We start from the raw sequence: 24084 nt of genomic DNA, 5'->3' as shown, positions 1-24084 counted from the left end.
TTCAAATGTCCTTTTCATTTTAACAGGTCTATCAGCCCGAGTATCCAGGGGCCAAAAAGGAAAGAAAACAAGTTCATTTGATATTCAGAAAGCAGAATCGCTTCGAAAATATAATCCTGAGCAGCTACTTCAAGATGAAGGCTACAAAAAAACATAAAACACCACTGTAATAAGTAGATAGTAGGGTGTTTTTAACACAACTCAGTAAAAGTTTACTTTTCTGAATTTATTAACAGTCTTAAAGCATGCTGATTTTGAGTGCAGAGTCAGTGTGGTCTAGGACCAACCCTAATCTTAATCTTACAGGGTATCCTTCAGCAAATCATTGTACCTCTATGTCACTGTTTTCATCAACAGAGAGAAATAAAATTGGCTTCGAAATGATCTCATGATATCTTACTTGGATATTAAATAATGATGAGTGTGAAGATTTTGGAGAAACCTATTTTATATATATGATAGTGAGATTTAATCAGAAATTATTTTGTTATGAAAAATCTATTTACAAATTCTTTTCTAATTTTAACCTCAGAATTTTCTTAAATGATTAATACATTTGTGACTTGATTTCTTTTCCCTCATTTTTAGGGTTTTGCTTTGTGTAAGAATGCTCTATTACGTAAAGCAAGAAGTCACTGGAAGTGAGTGTCAGAAAGTATTTGGTGGAGTTGATGCAAGGTAAATTAAATACCATGTTTATATTTATTTTTCAATAACATGACAAGACAAAAACTGTATGACCCGAAAATTATACATTAAATGGCTTCTTCACTGAAATCAACAAGAAGAAAACCTACCAAATTTAGAGAATTAACCTGTGCCAATTTATTGCCTTTCCTGTTATCTGCTATTTGGCTCTGTCACTAAACGTTATAACACAGTAACAGCAGTAGTAGTAGCTTTCTGCCGTCATATGTAAAACTTAATCTTTCTGGGCTCATTCTTTTCTTTCCTCTTGTTAGAGTGGAAGAGGTTTCATGGGTGCCTGACTTTCGTGTCCACATGTGATCCATCCAATACCCTAGTCTCTCCGTTCCATGGCCTTATTCTACTTCTCCCTTATTCTTGAAATGCTGGCTTCAATGGCATGCGGTCTACTATACAACATGGCTCTCTTTTTCCCTCACTGGCCTTTCCTTTTCATTTTCCTTTGCTAGTTCTCATTCCTCTAACAGATCTCTTTTATGTGTTGGGTTGGCAGGAATTCTGTCCTCAGCTCTTCCTTGTCTATCCCTTCTCCTTAGGTAAACTCATGCAGTCTCAACATATTGAATATTATCTCAAATTTATATATTCATCCCAGACCTCTCTCTGACCTCTAATCTCTGAGTAAGGGGCCTTCCAACATTTCCACTTGAAAGTCTAAATTGACATCTTAAACTTCTTCCTGGCTCTGCCAAATCTTGTCTGTCTGATCCTTTCCCTCCTACCCTCCATGTACAGGTCTCCTCCATCCCAGTAAATGTACTACGTGGTTGCTGTGGTACCATTCTTGAGTCTTCTCTTCCCCTCAAACCCTATTCAAAGACCTGCCAAATTTGAGTGTTTTTCACTATCTTGTCTGCCAAATCCCTAGTCCAAGCCGCCATTACCTCTTGTTCAGACTTCTGCTATGTCCTCCTAATTGGGTCTCTCTGCCTCCACTTTTTCCTTTCTACAGTCTATCATTAACACAGCAGCCAGAGTGATCTTTCTGAAGCAAAAATCAGGTGATGGCACTCCTCTTCTTAAAACCTTCCAGGTGCTTTTTATTTCTCTTAGAATAAAATCCAAACTCCCTGTGGCCTGCAGGCCTTACATAACTCTACGACCTCTTCTTTCCCTCTGTCCCTCATCAACAGCGCTCACCACACTGGTGTTTCTGTTCCTCCACCATGCCAAGCTCATTCTGTGCTGTTCCTGCTGGTACAAATACTCTTTCCTCTGACCTTCCACAGCACTGCCTCTTCAAATCAATCAGGTGTCAGCTCAAGTTTTACCTCCTCAGACAGGCCTTCCCTCACCACTCAAGACTACTTAACCTGATTTTATCTCATTCATGATGCCTATTACTGTTAAAATTTATTTTTATTTTCATATTGCTTTTCTCCTCCAATTAACGATTTAAGCTATTTGAAAGTTAGGTATGTAATCTGTTTCACTGAGCATTGTATTCCCAGCCCCTAGAATCTGGGACATAGTAACACAGTAGTATTTGTTGACTAATTGACTACTTTTTCCCTTGGATCTTTCTACTTATAATTTGCCAGGAACTGCAATCTATGAAATTATCCCTAAATTTTCCTTAGTGATCCCCCATCTCTGGCTTTTCATCTGGATTTTAACAGTTTACATCTCCCTCGGTGCATACACAGACACACACACTACTTTTGGACCCCGTATCTCCTCACACTACTGTGTTATTACTGTCCTTGATTTCACAGTCAAATTCCGTTCAAGAAGTATCTGTACTTGCTGTGTCCTTTTTCTCCTCTCCGATTCCCTATGCATCCACCACCATTCAGCTTCTACCTCCACCTCTACCACCCACTTTAAGAAGTTCTTCGCCAACATGCTTGCTGCTAACCCCCATGGCTATAGCAGTAGTGTTTATCATACTTTACCTTTATTGACCACTTCCTTTTTTGAAAAATGCCTCTGTAAAACCATTTTACTATACATTTTCTTTTTTTTAGCCTTCTGCTTGCTGTTTTACAGGTTCCTCTTCTGCCTGTCTCTTAAATGCCCTCTCCTTTTCACTTACTCTTCTTGGATGTTCTCATCTTTTCTGTGGCATCAGTTTTTCTTTCTGTACTGGTGAATCCCAAGTCTGTCTCCATCCCTCATCTCTCTTCTGACCTTCAGGTCCATATCTCTCAAATGTGCCATGATTACTAATGCCTGCAGTCCTTTGCATTCTTGCTGGAACATCATCTTTCCCCCTTTCCGCCCTCTTAGTGCTCAGCTGCCATCCACGCAGCCTTTCCTTATCTCACTCATCTGGGTGAGGCACATACCTAGACTAAGTACCCTGTCATAGTACTCATCACACAGTATTGTAGGTACCTCTTCACAAAGATGGGTGTGTCTCTCTTATTGCTATTATTGCCACATAGTGAGTGCTAGTTTAATACATTTTAAATGAATGACCCAGCTTGGGGAATTAAAAGGAAAGTTAATGCAATAGAGCACATGAAGTGAATCTTTAAAAACAGAAACAACTGGAGTACATGCACCTTATTAATTACTTTGACCAGCAGTTAACGGACACTTACCCTGCCTGTGGCACTTACATTTGAGTATTAGGTGTACACTAAATGTTTTCCACTCTTTACAAGCAGGGAAACAGTTCACCTCAGATGATAATCAGTGTTTCGCGGTTAGAGTGCCACCCAAAAGTTGGTAAGGGGAACTATGTGACCCACTGTTTTTTTTTTTTTACCCCCTTGGAGAATGCTGTCTTCAGTGTGCTTTCTGCTTTCCTTTATCTTTTGGTGCTTATGCTTTGTTTAGTCCTAGTCAGGAAATGATCAGAAATGAGTATCTTTTTTAACTGTATTTTTCTCTTCATTCATTTTTTTAGCTTTTGACAAATCAATGGAAAAATCATTCTTTTTTCTATGTTTTTCTGCAGTAAGATAGAAAATACTGTGACTGTGACCCTTCTGGTTTTAGGCAAAAGTAGAGATAATAAGGTGTTCATTTAAGTGCAAAATATTTTCTTTTAAGAATCCAAGAAAGGATCTGTATGCATTTCTCTATATTCCTTAGGTTAAAAAACTTTATCTGTTGGCAAAATACTTAAGAAAAATATGAAATATAAAATATAAAAAGTAATTTCTTATCCATTTTTTGTTTATGTTTTCTTTACTTATAAGACTTGCAAGTCCTTTTTTTCATTGCCAATGTCCTTTATTTCAACAAAGTAGTGGCTAAATATTAGATTCTTGTGGACTTGCTCAGGAACACAATGACCATTTGCTGATTTCTATTCCTCTATGAAAATTTATTTTGAGTTCCCAAAGACAGCCAACTTACAAATGAACTTTTTGCCACACAATTTAGTTGTAAGTAGGAAACTCCCCATTTCTTCAAATCTATACTTCTTTGCCAATTAATTTATGAAATTCAGGTGCCAAGACAAAGAGATGACTTAAGATAACACTTAATTTTTGTTGTATTTTATTATGTCTCTAATTCTTTCAATATTGATAACTCATGAATACCAAACATGGAAATGCTCAATTAGAATTACTGATTTCCTTGGGTATTATTACAGATTTTAGCACTTTATTATATTGTCATTCTGCAGCATGGTATTTATATACAGCACAGAAAGAGCACTTTGAATGTTTTAATCAAATTATAGATCGAAAGCTTGCTGTTTTCCTTTACTTGTAAGCTGTGCTTAATTTTTCAGTGTGATTTTCTTAGCAGTAGTGGTCTAGAAGAGATATAACTTGTTTTGAAGTCTAAAGCGTGCCCTCTTAGGGCCTCTCACTCTCCTCATACACAAAGTAAATATATCATTTGATTTTTACAGCAAATGATTTTTGTCAAGTTGCTGCCTGACCTAAGACTCTACTTTCCTGTAGAACCCTTTGTCAGTATATCTGAAGTGGAAAGAATATGATTCCCTAAGAGTAAAGTAAACATTTCTTCTGTTGAGCTTAAGAATATTAATTCATTTTTATGGTAACTTTGTTGTGATTATGCAATTTTGTAACTTAAATTGGTGGTAATTGGAAAATTTTTCAAAAATGAAATAGTCTTTTAAAAAAACTATAAATGCTTTATGAGCTAGGTAGAGTTTTGCTTCCTCTGATTTGTTTGTAATAATTCATAATGCCTTATTGTGATTTTTTTTTTTAAGTGACATTGATGTTTGGGTCCCAGAACCAGACCACTCAGAAGTTCCTGCTGAATGGTGGGATTTTGATGCTGATAAGTCACTCCTTATTGGAGTTTTGAAACATGGTAAGTGAGGTATGTAGTCATCTTCTGTGGGTAATTCAACTAGTTCTGTTTATCGATTTCAACTTACAGCTTTATTCCAGTAACCCCCATGTTATTATATATATACCATAAAAAGCATACACTGTCAAACTATGTCTGTCAGTTACTCTGTTTCCTAATGAAAGGGTAGTGGATATGATCTGCCTCTCCTGGTCATGACTCTTACATAGCTTCCCCTCTCTATGTGAAGTGTGTTATGTGTGTGTGTGTGTGATCACTTTTCCCTCCTTTTCATTTTAACTGAGAAGTTAAACCTAAATTTTTAAATACACATATTGCCAGATCTTGTGATGTTTGTTATAATTTCTAGAAAACACACTTAGCCTATATCATTTTAATATATGGTCCCTTTAGTCCAGGAATATCATCCATCATAAATATAAGGAATGCTTGTAGTTATACATCTTTGTTCTTTTTATTCTTTTCACTTTGATAATGGGTGATCCCTCCAGGTTATGAAAAATATAACACTATCCGAGCTGACCCAGCACTGTGCTTTTTGGAAAGAGTGGGAAAACCAGATGAGAAAGCAGTTGCTGCAGAACAGAGGGCAAATGATTTTATGGATGGGTATGTGCATTTCAGAATCATGATTTTTCCATATATCTCTATCAACATCATCATATTCCATGTCAGTGATGTTTTTGTAAATAATGTAAAAGTAAGAGAATTGGAGTTTGAAATTAAAAGAGCTAATGATACTCTTAATAGGTTAGCACTTGTCCAACAGTGTGATCAAGGAAGAGACTAGACCTACCCACACCTATTCTTGTGATGAGTCCTTAATTTACCATTGTTAATGGTCATGGCCATTAAAGCTATAAAATTCTAGGAGCATAAGAGGGAAGAAGAAAGCCAAGAATATTACACTTTGAGAAGCAGGATGTTCATTTTATCTGTTATGTGGCCTTTACTGTTTTTCTTACCAAAGGGAGAAACTTTCTTGAGGTTAATAATACGTTTAAAAGTCGATGTGGGAGAAAGATTAAGCACTAGCTGTCTTCTGCTTGCTATATAACAGCCTTCATGCTATGGCTTGGGCTCATTGGGCTAAAGAACAGACTTCACTCTAACCTTTAGAACACACTAAAAAGTTCTCCCAACAGAGACTCCATTTGTTTGTGTGTCTGTTATCTGAGCTGTGAATGTCTCCTTTTGAGGTCTCTCTACAGGCCCTTGCCACTCCTTTTCTTGTCTCCTCTGACTCCCACTTATTGTAGCTTGACCATCTTACACACTCTTGGGTACATGCTTTCACCTGCAAGTTCCTCTTTCTGTTCTGCATCCTGGCCACAATAAATACTCAACAAAACCATTTCTCTGCTCATTAGTCTAAATATACCAGACTTGTGTCTCTGGGTCATGGTGTATATCATGTCTCTTCACTGATTCTTGATGAATGCTCTCAGATTATCTATTACATTTCTATGAAGCCAACAGGGGTCCCCTACTGAAAAGTGGTCTCTTGTTCCATAGAACTTTCAAAGCACCTATCAGCTGTAATAGATGGCGTCCACGTGTCTATAGAGGTCCCATATCCCTTAACAAGCTCTTTAAGGACCATGCACTGACATCCTTAGCCTCCAAAACATTTGTCAGAGTTCCTTGCCCAGAGCGGGAGCACAGTTAGCCCTGCTTAAAGAATTGTTGACTGGTTGCAGTGTTGGAATGAGGGGCTCTAGTCTCAATAAGGTTATGTCTTCAGAACCATAGTGCTTTCTCCCTAGGTGCCATTGGGAGCCCAGGACAAGTCAATTGCAGCCACTCAAAGGTTCCTTCAAGCTTTGGCAATGCCCAGTCATTCGGAGAAGCCTACTTTTTGGAAATTTGGAATGATACAGTTTTGAAATTAAAGTTAATTAAAATTAATTTTGCTCTTCTTTTTTTGTTGGCAGGAACTGACAGGCCCAGATGGACAAAGAAATGACCATACTTTAAACGCGCAAGCAGTTTAAGGACATCAGAAAAAGTAATGAGTGACAGTGTACTGACAGTTCACTGGCCTGCCCACTCGCTCTCTCAACACACACTCCTGCAGCTCGATTTCCTGCATTTCAGGAGGAAATCCCCTGCCTCTGGCTTAGAATAATCAATTATTTTGTTTACGCAAAATTCTACATTGTCCTCTAATAGAGTCCTATGCTTCTGAAATTCTCTATGTTAAAATAATGGTCAGAAGTAGTGTGTTTACAAAGCCAAACTCAGTGATTTCCCAAGATCAAATACTCCGTGACAAATTTTATCCCCAAATTCGGGAAAACAATGAGAAGAAAGCAAAGATGAATCCTCGGAGGTCCTCAGATAAGCTTTTCCTCTCCCATTTTGCTCACTTTTACATTTTTTGTATTCAGAGAATAAGAGGTGAGTCCTTCTATGTATAATTAAAACACATGTGAATTGAAATTCTCAGGTAATTAAACTGAGGAGCTCACTGAGCAATGTTTACTTCTTTGCAAGTTCCGTTCCTCTTCAAGCTGCGCTTTCGGTTTTTTCTTTTTCTTTTCAATCACAGAGATTAAAGCAGCCTGAATTTTACAGTTGCATCTTGTGCGAGAAGAGGTGAGCAGGGGGAGACATAGTGGTTTTAGTAAATAATGCCCTTTGATGTCTCCAACTCGAAACCCATATTTTGAGATTCCTGATGTATCTAATAGTATTTAGAATAAAATGTTAAGTGCCAAAGCTGGAGCTGTTTGCAGAGAAAAATGCCTGTGAAATGTGGGTGTTAACATTCATTTCACATCTCACCACCGTCTTAGAACAAAGCACTCCCCTTCTCCTCTGTGAAGTTTGTGTGATGTATATGTCCTATACTCGTGGTGTGTCCACTCTTCTTTTGGCTGCTGACCACAAAATTATTAATAGCTGTTAACCTTGGCTTCAGGCTTTGGCTTGTTATTTTGGGTAAAAAGAGGTAGAAAGAGAAAAAGACTTTCCAGGAACACATTGTTCTCTCTAAAACCATGGAACCATTCCAAAGACCCTTATCTGACCATCAGAAATCCCTGTGCAAACTAACTGTTGCTGAGGAGTTATGTCTGTAGGCTGAAATCTGTTGGTCCCACTAGTTTGCATTCAGGTGCAGGTACTATGCTGCCATTTTAGATACGTCGTTTTCCTTTGACCATATTCATAGACTCTTAGGCAAGAAGCTCTGAAATCCAATAGATGTTGAACTACAAGAATAGATTTCAAAAATTAACTTTTTTGCTAAAATCTCAAGACAAAATTCCCTTTGTTCCTATGTGTCTCTTAGAACATACAGGAAATTTGCATCCAACAGAGTCTTAGTAGCTCTTGTTTCTGCTGCTCTCACATTGTGTGTATAATGTCACGAATGGTTACCATGGAGGTAATTGGCATGATGTGGGAGATGTGTGAATTCAGGTGTGGAGAAACTCACAGCGAGAGATGGGTCTTGGAGAAAAGGAGACAAATCCCCTTACTTTCCAAATTACTTAGTAATTAGAGGGTGAAAGCAGAAGAAAAGGTGGGGGTATAAATATGATAACTAAAAATTAGCTCTTGAGCAGTATGCTTCTTCTGCTTTGCATGACATCCTGGAAAGTCTTCCCTTTGTTTGTTTTGATCACATATTTGAGAATCCACTCCCCCAAGCTAATTCTCTGATCCATATTGGTGTTGCTTAGTGATCAGCCAGAATTGAAAACCTGCTACCAAAAGTCAGAGACACCAAAGAAGATCACGCTTGACTTTAAGACTTAGGGACCAACTGCAGAAACACAGTGTATGCTTGGACCCAACCAGGAAGAGACACTTGGAGGACAACTTTACTTTCTGGTTTTCACATCGTCTTGGCATTGCCGGGATAGTGAGCTTGGGGGACTGATCTGATCGGGCAGAGAGATCCCAGTGGATTCTCAAATAGAGTTGCCAGCAAGTACTCCAAACAAACCGCTAAAAAAAGCGAAGACTTTGGCCTGTAGAGCAGCAAGGATGGCATTGTAAAAATCAAGGCAGGCCTCTCCTTTCTTTTTTTTTTTTATTTTTATTTTTTTTTGTAGATAATTATTTTTTATTGAAGGGTAGTTGACACACAGTATTACATTAGTTTCAGGTGTACAACACAGTGATTCAACATTTATATACATGATAATTCTAGGTACCAGCTATCACCATACCAAGTTGTTACCATATTTTGACTATATTCCTTATGCTATACATTACATCCCGGTTACTTATTTATTTTACAATTGGAAGTGTGTACTTTTTTTTTTTTTTTTTTGTGAGGGCATCTCTCATTTTTATTGATGCAAATGGTTGTTAACAACAATAAAATTCTGCATAGGGGAGTCAATGCACAATCATTAATCCACCCCAAGCCTAATTTTCGTCAGTCTCCAATCTTCTGAAGCATAACGAACAAGTTCTTACATGGAGAACAAATTCTTACATAGTGAATAAGTTAGATGGTGAACATTACAAGGGCAGTCATCACAGAAGCTTTCAGTTTTGCTCATGCATTATGAACTATAAACAGTCAGTTCAAATATGAATATTCATTTGATTTTTATACTTGATTTATATGTGGATACCACATTTCTCTATTATTATTATTTTTAATAAAATGCTGAAGTGGGAGGTAGATACGAGATAAAGGTAGAAAACATAGTTTAGTGTTGTAAGAGAGCAAATGTAGATGATCAGGTATGTGCCTGTAGTCTATGTGTTAATCCAAGCTAGACACGGGCAATGAAACATCCACGTATGCAGAAGATTTCTCTCAGAACGGGGGGAAGTTCTAAGCCTCACCTCTGTTGATCCCCATTTTCTCACCTGATGGCCCCCCTGCGACTGTGCCTGTCTTAGGTTGTTCCTCCCTTGAGGAATCTTACCCGTCTCTGGCTAACCAGTCATCTTCTGGGGCCATACACGGAAATGTTAAGTTGGTAAGTGAGAGAGAAGCCTTATTGTTTGAAAAGGTTAGCTTTTTACTTCTTTGTATATTCATGCCCTGTGGCTTCTATGCCCAGCATTTGTCTTGAGGTATCTTTACCACTTGGAAGAATTATGATACTCGGTAAATTCGATATGTGGCACGAATTCTATTTAAGGGTTGTAATTAGGTAGGAGGAAGAAAAGCTATAGAAGTAGCAGGCGGAAGAAAATCTGGGAAGATTGAGTATTTCTTTGACATATCTTCTTGTAGAGTAACTTCAGCATGTATAGATTTTAAACTACTAATTAAATTGTGCCCACACATTAACATAATAGGAGTACAGTTACGTAACCAAAGCATACCTGTAATTACCAGCCATCTCCAGTGAAACCAAGAAAACCAGTTAGGCACCTTAGGCATTTGTGAAAACTTATCTATGATATGGTGGATGTTGTCCAACTGAACTTGAACAGTCTGAGAGAAATCAGACAAATTAAAACAACCCATTCCTGGGGAATGTTCACCTACCTTATGTTCTTTTAACAGTAAATAGTCTGTAGTTGTAAGACTTTGGAGTGCTACAATTTGCACTTCTCCAAATTCTTGGTTGAGTTCCAACAGTATAGATCCAGTCAAATTTGTTGTTTTACTGTATGCACAGGTCAGCTTAGATATCTCCTTCCTCATTCCCATGGCAAGTCCAGGAACTGGTGGGATGAGTGCATCTACAGCTGTAGCAGTGCGTGGATCTTTGTTGGGGTTTTTTGATGATCATCTTCTGGCATGAGTCTTCCAGAGAGTGCAGATGTTGGAAGTTCTTTTTCATATCGTATCTTAGTTCATTTTCGGGGTAGCCCAATTAGGCTTTGATCCTCTGTATAAACACAAACAGACCCTTTGCCTACACTTTTATATGCCCTTTATACCCTTGTGTAGAACTCGTTGGAGGTTACCACACAGGAACTGCCCTTTTTTTTTTTCTTTGTTTTTGGTATCACTAATCTACACTTACATGACGAATATTATGTTTACTAGGCTCTCCCCTATACCAGGTCTCCCCTATAAACCCCTTTACAGTCACTGTCCATCAGCATAGCAAAATGTTGTAGAATCACTACTTGCCTTCTCTGTGTTGTATAGCCCTCCCTTTTCTCCTACCCCCCATGCATGTTAATCTTAATACCCCCCTACTTCTCCCCCCCCTTATCCCTCCCTACCCACCCATCCTCCCCAGTCCCTTTCCCTTTGGTACCTGTTAGTCCATTCTTGAGTTCTGTGATTCTGCTGCTGTTTTGTTCTTTCAGTTTTTCCTTTGTTCTTATATTCCACAGATAAGTGAAATCATTTGGTATTTCTCTTTCTCCGCTTGGCTTGTTTCACTGAGCATAATACCCTCCAGCTCCATCCATGTTGCTGCAAATGATTGGATTTGCCTTTTTTCTTATGGCTGAGTAGTATTCCATTGTGTATATGTACCACATCTTCTTTATCCAGTCATCTATTGATGGACATTTAGGTTGCTTCCAATTCTTGGCTATTGGAAATAATGCTGCAATAAACATAGGGGTGCATCTGTCTTTCTCAAACTTGATTGCTGCGTTCTTACGGTAAATTCCTAGGAGTGGAATTCCTGGGTCAAATGGTAAGTCTGTTTTGAGCATTTTGATGTACCTCCATACTGCTTTCCACAATGGTTGAAATAATTTACATTCCCACCAACAGTGTAAGAGGGTTCCCCTTTCTCCACAGCCTCGCCAACATTTGTTGTTGTTTGTCTTTTGGATGGCAGCCATCCTTACTGGTGTGAGGTGATACCTCATTGTAGTTTAATTTGCATTTCTCTGATAATTAGCGATGTGGAGCATCTTTTCATGTGTCTGTTGGCCATCTGTATTTCTTTTTTGGAGAACTGTCTGTTCAGTTCCTCTGTCCATTTTTTAATTGGGTTATTTGTTTTTATGTTTGTTGAGGCGTGTGAGCTCCTTATATATTCTGGACGTCAAGCCTTTATCGGATGTGTCATTTTCAAATATATTCTCCCATACTGTAGGGATCCTTCTTGTTCTATTGATGGTGTCTTTTGCTGTACAGAAGCTTTTCAGCTTAATATAGTCCCACTTACTCATTTTTGCTGTTGTTTTCCTTGCCCGGGGAGATATGTTGAAGAAGAGGTCACTCATGTTTATGTCTAAGAGGTTTTTGCCTATGTTTTCTTCCAAGAGTTTAATGGTTTCATGGCTTACATTCAGGTCTTTGATCCATTTTGTGTTTACTTTTGTATATGGGGTTAGACAATGGTCCAGTTTCATTCTCCTACATGTAGCTGTCCAGTTTTGCCAGCACCACCTGTTGAAGAGACTGTCATTTCGCCATTGTATGTCCATGGCTCCTTTATCAAATATTAATTGACCATATATGTCTGGGTTAATGTCTGGATTCTCTAGTCTGTTCCATTGGTCTGTGGCTCTGCTCTTGTGCCAGTACCAAATTGTCTTGATTACTATGGCTTTATAGTAGAGCTTGAAGTTGGGGAGTGAGATCCCCCCTACTTTATTCTTCTTTCTCAGGATTGCTTTGGCTATTCGGGGTCTTTGGTGGTTCCATATGAATTTTTGAATTATTTGTTCCAGTTCATTGAAGAATGTTGCTGGTAGTTTCATAGGGATTGCATCAAATCTGTATATTGCTTTGGGCAGGATGGCCATTTTGACGATATTAATTCTTCGTAGCCACGAGCATGGGATGAGTTTCCATCTGTTAGTGTCCCCTTTAATTTCTCTTAAGAGTGACTTGTAGTTTTCAGAGTATAAGTCTTTCACTTCTTTGGTTAGGTTTATTCCTAGGTATTTTATTTTTTTTGATGCAATTGTGAATGGAGTTGTTTTCCTGATTTCTCTTTCTGTTGGTTCATTGTTAGTATACAGGATAGCCACAGATTTCTGTGTGTTGATTTTGTATCCTGCAACTTTACTATATTCCGATTATCAGTTCTAGTAGTTTTGGGGTGGAGTCTTTAGGGTTTTTTATGTACAGTATCATGTCATCTGCAAATAGTGACAGTTTAACTTCTTCTTTACCAATCTGGTTTCCTTGTATTTCTTTATTTTCTCTGATTGCCGTGGCTAGGACCTCCAGTACTATGTTAAATAACAGTGGAGAGAGTGGGCATCCCTGTCTAGTTCCTGATCTCAGAGGAAATGCTTTCAGCTTCTCGCTGTTCAATATAATGTTGGCTGTGGGTTTATCATAGATGGCCTTTATTATGTTGAGGTACTTGCCCTCTATTCCCATTTTGCTGAGAGTTTTTAACATGAATGGATGTTGAACTTTGTGAAATGCTTTTTCAGCATCTATGGAGATGATCATGTGGTTTTTGTCTGTCTTTTTGTTGATGTGGTGGATGATGTTGATGGACTTTCGAATGTTGTACCATCCTTGCATCCCTGGGATGAATCCCACTTGGTCATGGTGTATGATCCTTTTGATGTATTTTTGAATTCGGTTTGCTAATATTTTGTTGAGTATTTTTGCATCTACGTTCATCAGGGATATTGGTCTGTAGTTTTCTTTTTTGGTGGGGTCTTTGCCTGGTTTTGGTATTAGGGTGATGTTAACTTCATAGAATGAGTTTGGGAGTATCCCCTCCTCCTCTATTTTTTGGAAAACTTTAAGGAGAATGGGTATTATGCCTTCCCTGTATGTCTGATAAAATTCCGAGGTAAATCCATCTGGCCCGGGGGTTTTGTTGTTTGGTGGTTTTTTGATTACCGCTTCAATTTCGTTGCTGGTAATTGGTCTGTTTAGATTTTCTGTTTCTTCCTGGGTCAATCTTGGAAGGTTATATTTTTCTAGGAAGTTGTCCATTTCTCCTAGGTTTCCCAGCTTGTTAGCATATAGGTTTTCATAGTATTCTCCAATAATTCTTTGCATTTCCGTGGGGTCCGTCGTGATTTTTCCTTTCTCGTTTCTGATACTGTTGATTTGTGTTGACTCTCTTTTCCTCTTAATAAGTCTGGCTAGAGGCTTATCTATTTTGTTTATTTTCTCGAAGAACCAGCTCTTGGTTTCATTGATTTTTGCTATTGTTTTATTCTTCTCAATTTTATTTATTTCTTCTCTGATCTTTATTATGTCCCTCCTTCTGCTGACCTTAGGCCTCATCTGTTCTTCTTTTTCCAATTTCGATAATTGTGACATTAGACCATTCATTTGGGATTGCTCTTCCTTTTTTAAATATGCTTGGATTGCTATATACTTTCCTCTTAAGACTGCTTTTGCTGCGTCCCACAGAAGTGGGGGCTTAGTGTTGTTGTTGTCATTTGTTTCCATATATTGCTGGATCTCCATTTTGATTTGGTCATTGATCCATTGATTATTTAGGAGTGTGTTGTTAAGCCTCCATGTGTTTATGAGCCTCTTTGCTTTCTTTGTACAGTTTATTTCTAGTTTTATGCCTTTGTGGTCTGAAAAGTTGGTTGGTAGGATTTCAATCTTTTGGATTTTTCTGAGGCTCTTTTTGTGGCCTAGTATGTGGTCTATTCTGGAGAATGTTCCATGTGCACTTGAGAAGAATGTATATCCCGCTGCTTTTGGATGTAGAGTTCTATAGATGTCTATTAGGTCCATCTGCTCTACTGTGATGTTCAGTGCTTCCGTGTCCTTACTTATTTTCTGCCCAGTGTTTCTATCCTTTGGGGTGAGTGGTGTGTTGAAGTCTCCTAGAATGAATGCATTGCAGTCTATATCCCCCTTTAGTTCTGTTAGTATTTGTTTCACATATGCTGGTGCTCCTGTGTTGGGTGCATATATATTTAGAATGGTTATATCCTCTTGTTTGACTGAGCCCTTTATCATTATGTAGTGTCCTTCTTTATCTCTTGTTACTTTCTTTGTTTTGAAGTCTATTTTGTCTGATATTAGTACTGCAACCCCTGCTTTCTTCTCACTGTTGTTTGCTTGAAATATGTTTTTCCATCCCTTGACTTTTAGTCTGTACATGTCTTTGGGTTTGAGGTGAGTTTCTTGTAAGCAGCATATAGATGGGTCTTGCTTTTTTATCCATTCTGTTACTCTGTGTCTTTTGATTGGTGCATTCAACCCATTAACATTTAGGGTGACTATTGAAAGATATGTACTTATTGCCATTGCAGGCTTTAAATTCGTGGTTACCAAAGGTTCAAGGTTAGCCTCTTTAGTATCTTACTGCCTAACTTAGCTCGCTTATTGAGCTGTTATATACACTGTCTGGAGATTCTTTTCTTCTCTCCCTTCTTGTTCCTCCTCCTCGATTCTTCATATGTTGGGTGTTTTGTGCTGTGCTCTTTCTAGGAGTGCTCCCATCTAGAGCAGTCCCTGTAAGATGTTCTGTAGAGGTGGTTTGTGGAAAGCAAATTCCCTCAGCTTTTGTTTGTCTGGGAATTGTTTAATCCCACCGTCATATTTGAATGATAGTCGTGCTGGATACAGTATCCTTGGTTCAAGGCCCTTCTGTTTCATTGTATTAAATATATCATGCCATTCTCTTCTGGCCTGTAGGGTTTCTGTTGAGAAATCTGACGTTAGCCTGATGGGTTTCCCTTTATAGGTGGCCTTTTTCTCTCTAGCTGCCTTTAACACTCTTTCCTTGTCCTTGATCTTTGCCATTTTAATTATTATGTGTCTTGGTGTTGCCCTTCTTGGATCCTTTCTGTTGGGGGTTCTGTGTATTTCCGTGGTCTGTTCGATTACTTCCTCCCCCAGTGTGGGGAAGTTTTCAGCAATTATTTCTTCTAAGATACTTTCCACCTCTTTTCCTCTCTCTTCTTCTTCTGGGACCCCTATAATGCGGATATTGTTCCTTTTGGATTGGTCACACAGTTCTCTTAATATTGTTTCTTTCCTGGAGATCCTTTTGTCTCTCTCTCTGTCAGCTTCTATGCGTTCCTGTTCTCTGATTTCAATTCCATCAATGGCCTCTTGCATTCTATCCATTCTGCTTATAAACCCTTCCAGAGTTTGTTTCATTTCTGCGATCTCCTTTCTGGCATCTGTGATCTCCTTCCGGAGTTCATCCCATTTCTCTTGCGTATTTCTCTGCATCTCTGTCAGCATGTTTATGATTCTTATTTTGAATTCTTTTTCAGGAAGACTGGTTAGGTCTGTCTCCTTCTCTGGTGTTGTCTCTGTGATCTTTGTCTGCCTGTAGCTTTGCCTTTTCATGGTGATAGGAATAGTTTGCAGAGCTGGGACGAGTGACGGCTGGAAGGACTTCCTTTCTTGTTGGTTTGTGGCCCTCCTCTCCTGGGAGACCAGCGACCTCTAGTGGTTTGTGCTGCGCAGCTGCGTGCAGACAGGGTTTCTGCTTCCTGCCCGGATGCTATGGAGTTAATCTCCGCTGTTGCTGTGGGCGTGGCCTGGCTCGGCTAGCTACTCCAAGATGGTGGAGTCGCGTTGGAGCAGGAGCTGCTGGGAGGCTATTTATCTCCGTAAGGGGCCTCCCTGCTCCCTGCAGCCCAGGGTTTAGGGTGCCCAGAGATCCCGGATTCCCTACCTCTGGTTTAAGTGACCTGCCCTGTTCCTTTAAGACTTCCAAAAAGCACCCGCCAAAACAAAACAACAACCACCAAAAAAGAAAAAAAATTTTTTTATTTAAAAAAAAAAAAAAAGATTTTAATTTAAAAAAAAAAAATGGTGTTTGTTTGTTTTTCTTTATTCTCCGGTGCCAGCCTCAGGTGTCTGCTCACCGATTTTTCTGCCTTGTTTCCCTAGTATTGGTGTCCCTATCCCTTTAAGACTTTCAAAAAGCGCTTGCCAAAACAAAACAGCAAAAAAGCAAAAAAAAATGGTTGCGCGCTTTTCTTATGCCCTCAGTCGCCCAGCCTCCAGTGCCTGCTCACTGTTCTTGCTGCCCTGTTTTCCTAGTATCGAGCGCCCTGCACTCTGGCCTGGATGGCTGGGGCTGGGTGTTCGGCAGTCCTGGGCTCCGTCTCCCTCCCGCTCTGCCTGCTCTTCTCCCGCCGGGAGCTGGGGGGAGGGGCGCTCGGCTCCCGCGGGGCCGGGGCTTGTATCTTACCCCCTTCGCGAGGCGCTGGGTTCTCTCAGGTGCGGATGTGGTCTGGAAATTGTCCTGTGTCCTCTGGTCTTTATTCTAGGAAGGGTTGTCTTTGTTATATTTTCATAGATATATGTTGTTTTGGGAGGAGATTTCCGCTGCTCTACTCACGCCGCCATCTTCCGCCCCTCTGTTAATTCTTATAAATACATTCTCTCAGTTTTTTAATCTGTCATAGTTTTTCTCAGGAAGCCCTTTCCCAACTCAAAATTTAAAATTTTCCTGTATCTCTTGCAAATAATTTTAAGATTTTGGTTTGTATGTTCTTTGTTTGTTTAAGTGTATATTTAGGCCTTTACTCTGGCTGGGATTTATGTTAATGTATGATGTGAGATAGGAAGTCTAGCTTGAATAATTTTTTCCAGTTGAGAGCCAGTTGTCTCCATTAAGTTAATTAAATAACTCATCTTCCCCCGACTCCATGAAAAGCCGTATCTAACAAAGTAAATTTGCATATATACAAGCATATGCCTTTGGACTTTATCCTGTTTTACTGATTTATATGTTTATTCTTTTCTTAATATCACACTTTAATTGCTACAACCTTATGGTGTGTTTTGATACTTGATAAGGCAAGTATTCCCTCATTGTTTCTTGGTTCTCATACATTTTCTATTTCAAATTACTTTTAGAATCAGCTCATTAAGTGTGATCAAAAGTCATCAGAATTTCTACTGGGATTGCATTGGTCTTATAGGTTAAATTTGGGAAAATTGGCATCTTCACAACATTGAGTCTTCAAATTGAGGTGTGGTGAAGGTCATGGCAAAGGGCATAGTTATTCAGGCTTTGGGTCTGCCAGTTTCTCTCCCTCTCCTTTGTACATTCAAGAATAAAAATAGATAGCATAAGTTTTTATGTAGTGTTATGGTTGATTTTATGTGTCAGCCTGTCTGGACTATGGGATGCCCAGGTATTTGGTTAAAAACTTTGGGTGTTTTCAGAAGAGCTTGGCATTTGCATTGGTAGACTGAGTCGAGCAGATTGCACTTTCCAGTGTGGGAGGGCCTCATCCAATCTTTTAAGGGCTTGAATGGATCAAAAAGGTGGAGGAACAGTGAATTCACTCTCTGCCTGACTGAGCTGGGACACTGGTCTTCTGCTCTAAGACTGGGATGCACACCACGGGTACTCCTGGTTCTCGGGCCTTTGGAACTGTGCCATTGGCTTCCTCAGGCCTCCAGCTTGAAGATGGCAGCAGGTGGGATTTCCCAACTCCATCACCGTGTGAACCAATTCCTTATAATAAATCTCTGTTGGTTCTGTTTCTCTGGAGAACCCTGACTAATACATATGGTATTAGACATGGACTCGCGAAGGGAAGGAGAAAGAAGAATGTTTAGAATGAAAGAAGTGTGGATCCTGGGAGGAAGAGAGGGAAGCAGAGGATGGGGAGTGGAAAGAGCACTGGATTAAGAGTTAAGAGACTAGGTTTAATCCTGTCTTTATCTAATTAGCCTATGACCTTGGGCAACTCATTTTGTCTACCTGGGCCTTGAGCTCCCTACATGGTTAATGGGGCTTTAAGCTTGCTCGTAATCCACCGAAATGCCCCATCTTACAGAATAATGTTGGTGATGAGATGTCAGGCACCAGTGGGGTGCTTTTTAATGTTTAGTGCTTGAGATATGTCCTCTGACTCTTGCCAAGGAAATGGAGCTACTATATGTCAGGTACTTTTATAAGCACTGGAGGTAAAAGAGAGACCCACTCTCTGTCTTGATGGAAGCCTATTGTCTGGCACTGGAAAATGAATTTTTAAAAATCATACAAATAATGCAGAATAGCAACTGTGGCCAGATCCATGGAAGTAATATACAGTGTGAAGAGGGTCTGTTAAAATGGGGTCAGAAAAGCCTGGGACAGCTTCCCTGCAGATGTAACAGTTGGGGTGAGTCCTGAAGACCACATCAGAGATAACTGGGCTAAAAGGGGAGTGTGCCAGACAGAGGGAACAACACATGCAGAGAGACGAGGAGAAGGTCAGAGCGAGCATGGTAGAGCTTGGCAGAGGATGAGGCTAAACAGGTGACTCTTAAAATTGCTTAGGTGGGATCTGGGGGGTCAGCAGTTGGTCAGGCATTGGTCCTTTGTTTACTAGATTGTGAGGATTTTTGACAGGGTCTTGGGGGAGGGCCAGGATGGCAGGGGACCCTTGTGGTTGGGGTGCTGGTGCTTGGGATTAGGAAATATATTGCAATATTTTAACAACCCTGTGGCCATATGTTCCAACTGATTCCCAGTGGTTAAAGTGGAGAAGTGGGTGGGAATACAGCCATGAGGACTTAGAAGCCACTTACAGTTTGCTTGCATCCTGACAATATTGGGGAGCCACTGCTGGGTCTGGGTGGGTGACAGGACCACAAAGAGCTTTTAGAGGGCTAGGACCCACATGAGGAAAGTGAGGCATTTGCTTGGGTGCAGAATTTAAGTGGAGGCAAAAATCAGTTATTGGGATGAATATTTTAATGCTCCAATAATGTTTTATTTAAGTAGTGCAAAAAATCCACTGCGAGTAAAATGCCAAAATTTTAATGAAGTCCTCTGACCCTACATTTATGCAACACAGCTTCATTTACCACAACCCAATCTGTGCCTTGCTGAAAGCTGTTTTATGTAAATTTTTAATATTTCGCTCATTATGCACCCTTTGTTTTTTGCATTAACTTCAAGTTTTTAAAATATTTCATGCAAATGTATTAATCTTGATTAAATTTTGTGCCTCCCCTGCCTAACCAGAGTCCTGGCCCCTGGTTTCAAAGTGATAACTTGGGCTTGTGGGGAGTGGAGGCCTTGGGGCCAGCGTGGATGGGAGATCAGTGAGGGTGGGGTGCACGTGAGAGATGCAGCCAGATTGTGTGAATGTGAGAGGGAAATGTGCGGGCAGGCCTGCTGCTCGCTCCTCCTCCAGAATATTCTGAGGAGGGGGCAAGAGGGGGATGCTGTTTGCAGCCCATCTGCGCCGCATGCCTGCGAACCAGGCTTGTGAGCCAAGCACCCACTTCCCTCAGCGAGGATGCTGGGGAACCATTTTCCCAGGAGGTGGAAGTACCTTATGGTTGGAGTTGGTCTTACGTTGGGGCTGATCCCAGATGGTCCCCAGGAACCAATGGACCCCTATCTGCTCCCGGTGCCCATATGAGCCCTGGCCCAGGCTGTGACTTCTCTCGCGTGGTCTCTGCAGAGCCCACCAGACACAGGCCCTGAGACCCCGTGGGTGTGTGGACCTGCCCATGTCACTGATGACTCCGACTGTGCTCAGACCTTGATTATAACCTACCTTGGTGGTCGTGTAGGCTGTGGCTGGGAAACAGACCCTTGATCTCCATCCATTTAGGGCCTTGAGCACATGAGCCTTAGAAGGCCATCCTGTGACACAAGGTCAGTCAGGTGGGACCTCCGAGTCTTGACATGACTGTTAGTGTCAGGTCAGGAGGCTGTTGTCTCATGCTCTGGATGAAGAAATAACAGGGAAAGGCACTGGCTTAGAAGTCAGCAGACCCAGATTTTGGTGCTGGCTGCTGGACTCCTATTTAGTGTGACCTTGAGCAAATCCCTTCATCTCTAGATCTCAGTTGTCTGTCATATTGGGATGCTAGGCTGGAGTGGCCCTGGTGTTTCTGATACCTGAGTATATACTAGGTACTATGGGTAGAGCTCAAGAGGAGAAGCATTTATGGTCCTGGTCCTGTTCTTGAGGGTGAATCATCAAGCTGGCGATGCTGTGTGACAAATCAACCCCAACTCAGTCTTAGTGCCTTAACACATCAATCATTTACCCTTGTGCTCACAGTTCTGCAGGTCAGCTGCCACTCAGCCTGGGCTAGGCTGGATCTCAGACTCTAGGCTGCAGATTGGGGACAGGTTCATTCCACATGTCTCTCATCCCCCACAGTCCAACAGCTACTGGATATGTGCTCTGCTCCATGGTCACCACAGGCCAGGACAGCAAACCAAACTGGGAGAGCAGGTGTCCAGACTCTTCTCACTTCACACCTAATGTCCATTGACAAAGCAAGTCACATGGCCAACCCCCAAATCAGGAGGTGGGAAGTTCACTCCGTGCACCATGAACCTTTGGCAAAAGTACACATATATAATACTCCTGGAGGAGAGTGAAGAATTGGGACCAGTAATTCACCCTACCACAGTTGGGGAAGACAAAAATAACCCAGAGAATATGAAAAGGTGCATGCATCAGTGTGTGGTCAGTCCACCTCTTAACTAGTTCTTTACTGAGAGTCAAATCTGCCCCATGGCATTGGCATCACTACCAACTCAGGCTGAAGGACACCCAGGTCAAGGATGGGGTGATGGGAGACCTCAAGCCTCCCATATTGGAGACAGCACTAAGATGGCTCAGTAGTTTCCATTAACTGGCTCTTTTGGTTTTTCCAACCTGATGTCATTTTATCAGCCTGAGCCTCAGGCTGTCAAGACCATCCCACGGTGTCTTCAAACCTCTGGCAGCCCTTACATCACTATGTGGAACCTGGAAATGAAGCCAACATGAAATGCAAAGCTAAGCAGGTATAAAGAACCAAGTTATGATCTATCATTGATGCCTCTGGATATAGCCATGCATGAAGCCAGAATTTCTCCATCACATGAACGAATAAATTCCTGTTTTATCTTAAACCAACATTTGAATTGGGTTTTCTGTCACTTGGAATGGCAAGAGGGCTCTGTGCTTAATACAAGAGCTTACCTACCTAGGAGGGTCCCACGTGGGGGAAGGTTCTTCCCAGGTGCTGTGTGGTATAGAACCTCTCAAAGTGTGGTCTTCGGATAAGTGGCGTTAGCATCACTTAGGGGATTGCATATCTTGGGCCCCTCCCTGGATCTGCAAAATCAGATATTTTTTTAAATACATTTTAAAAGCCGCAGGTGATTCACATGCACGTTAAAAATTGAGGCACATTCGTGTTGAGCTGGACAAGCCTCCCCACCTCCCTGGGCTTGCCTTTGTGACTGGGTACAGTTTAGCAGTTGACGGGGGTTGGGGACCAGGGTAGAGTTCAAATCCTAGCTTCGCTATTTATGAGTTGAGGGGCAAAGAACAGGTGTGTTTTTAAATAACTCTGAGCCTGAATTTTCGCTTCTGCAGAATGGGGATAATAACAGTGATATCTACCAAGGTTTTTGAAAGAACTCAGGGTATTTAACTCACAGAAAGTGCTTGGCACACTGTTGGGCAAAGAGGAAGAGCCTAAAAAGTGCCAGTATCATTATTTCTACAACTACTTTCCACAAAGTGGGGCAGCTCTATGTTCAATGTACCTCATAACTTTTGATGCATCAAATGATACAACAGATGGGAAAACATTTTTGGAATGTGGAAATTGATGCACAAGTAGTGATATATCTAATTTTTTTTAATTTAATTTTGTTATCATTAGTCTACAATTACATGAGAACATTATGTTTACTAGGCTCTCTCCTACACCAACTACCCCCTACAAACCCCATTACAGTCACTGTCCATCAGCATAGTAAGATGTAGAATCACTACTTGTCTTCTCTGTTGCAAAGCCCGCCCCTTTCCCCCACCACCCACATTATACATACTAATCATAATACCCCCTTCTTCCCCACGCATATCTCTCCCTACCCTCCCATTCTCCCCAGTCTCTTTCCCTTTGGTAACTGTTAGTCCATTCTTGGGTTCTGTGATTCTGTTGCTGTTTTGTTCCTTCAGTTTTTCTTTTGTTCTTGTACTCCACAGATGAGTGAAATCATTTGGTATTTGTCTTTCTCTGCTTGGCTTATTTGACTGAGCATAATACCCTCTAGCTCCATCCATGTTGTTGCAAATGGTAGGATTTCTTCTTATGGCTGAATAATATTTCATTGTGTATATGTGCCACATCTTCTTTATCCATTCATCTACTGATGGACACTTAGGTTGCTTCCAATTCTTGGCTATTGTAAATTGTGCTGCAATAAACATAGGGGTGCATCTGTCTTTTTCAACCTTGAGTGCTGCATTCTTAGGGTAAATTCCTAGGAGTGGAATTCCTGGGTCAAATGGTAAGTCTATTTTGAGCATTTTGAGGAACCTCCATACTGCTTTCCACAATGGTTGAACTAATTTGCATTCCCACCAGGAGGTTTCCCCTTTCTCCACAACCTCGCCAACATTTGTTGCTGTTTGTCTTTTGGATGGTAGCCATCCTTACTGGTGTGAGGGGATACCTCACTGTGGTTCTAATTTGCATTTCTCTGATAATTAGCGATGTCGAGCATCTTTTCATGTCTCTGTTGGCCATCTGAATTTCTTTTTTGGAGGACTGTCTGTTCAGTTCCTCTGCCCATTTTTTAATTGGATTACTTGTTTTTTGTTTGTTGAGGTGGGTGAGCTCTTTATATATTTTGGACATCAAGCCTTTATCGGATCTGTCATTTACAAGTATATTCTCCCATACTGTAGGGTACCTTTTTGTTCTATTGATGGTCTCTTTAGCTGTACAGAAGCTTTTCAGCTTCATATAGTCCCACTTGTTCATTTTTGCTGTTGTTTTCCTTGCCTGGGGAGATATGTTCAAGCAGAGGTCACTCATGTTTATGTCTAAGAGGTTTTTGCCTATGTTTTTTTTCCAAGAGTTTTATGGTTTCATGACTTCCATTCAGGTCTTTGATCCATTTTGAATTTAGTTTTGTGTATGGGGTTAGACAATGGTCCAGTTTCATTCTCCTACATGTAGCTGTCCAGTTTTGCCAGCACCATCTGTTGAAGAGACTGTCATTTCCCCATTGTATGTCCATGGCTCCTTTATCAAATATTAATTCACTATATGTGTTTGGGTTAATGTCTGGAGTCTCTAATCTGTTCCACTGGTCTGTGGCTCTGTTCTTGTGCCAATACCAAATTGTCTTGATTACTATGGCTTTGTAGTAGAGCTTGAAGGTGGGGAGTGAGATCCCTGTCACATTATTCTTCTTTCTCAGGATTGCTTTGGCTATTCGGGGTCTTTGGTGTTTCCATATGAATTTTTGAACTATTTGTTCCAGTTCCTTGAAGAATGTTCTTGGTAATTTGATAGGGGTTGCATCAAATCTATATATTGCTTTGGGCAGGATGGCCATTTTGATGATATTA

The 24084-nt window shown here is 40.5% G+C and overlaps 1 protein-coding gene across 7 annotated transcripts in view; it reads left to right on the top strand.

Moving 5' to 3' along the window:
- The window catches only part of LOC130681006 (chromodomain-helicase-DNA-binding protein 9-like), a 91611-nt gene extending 83739 nt beyond the window's left edge, over positions 1-7872 (top strand). For 4 of the 7 annotated variants that reach the window (XR_008994040.1, XR_008994042.1, XR_008994039.1 and 1 more), the window contains 4 exons: positions 589-678; positions 4853-4956; positions 5448-5565; positions 6891-7872. Coding sequence is in view for 2 of the 7 variants with exons in the window: in XM_057492954.1 (XP_057348937.1) it covers positions 589-678; positions 4853-4956; positions 5448-5565; positions 6891-6897 (319 nt within the window). In the remaining 5 variants the exon portion in view is untranslated. Of the gene's footprint in view, positions 1-26; positions 174-588; positions 679-4852; positions 4966-5447; positions 5566-6890 lie in introns of all 7 variants that reach the window. The other 3 variants (XR_008994041.1, XM_057492953.1, XR_008994043.1) reach the window with 3 other exon arrangements.
- The last annotated feature ends 16212 nt before the right edge of the window (positions 7873-24084 follow it).

Source organism: Manis pentadactyla, chromosome 15 (assembly GCF_030020395.1).
Source record: "Manis pentadactyla isolate mManPen7 chromosome 15, mManPen7.hap1, whole genome shotgun sequence".
Lineage (NCBI taxonomy): Eukaryota > Metazoa > Chordata > Mammalia > Pholidota > Manidae > Manis > Manis pentadactyla.
The sequence above is the reverse complement of the archived record's forward strand: the minus strand, read 5'-3'. Positions and strand labels throughout refer to the sequence as shown.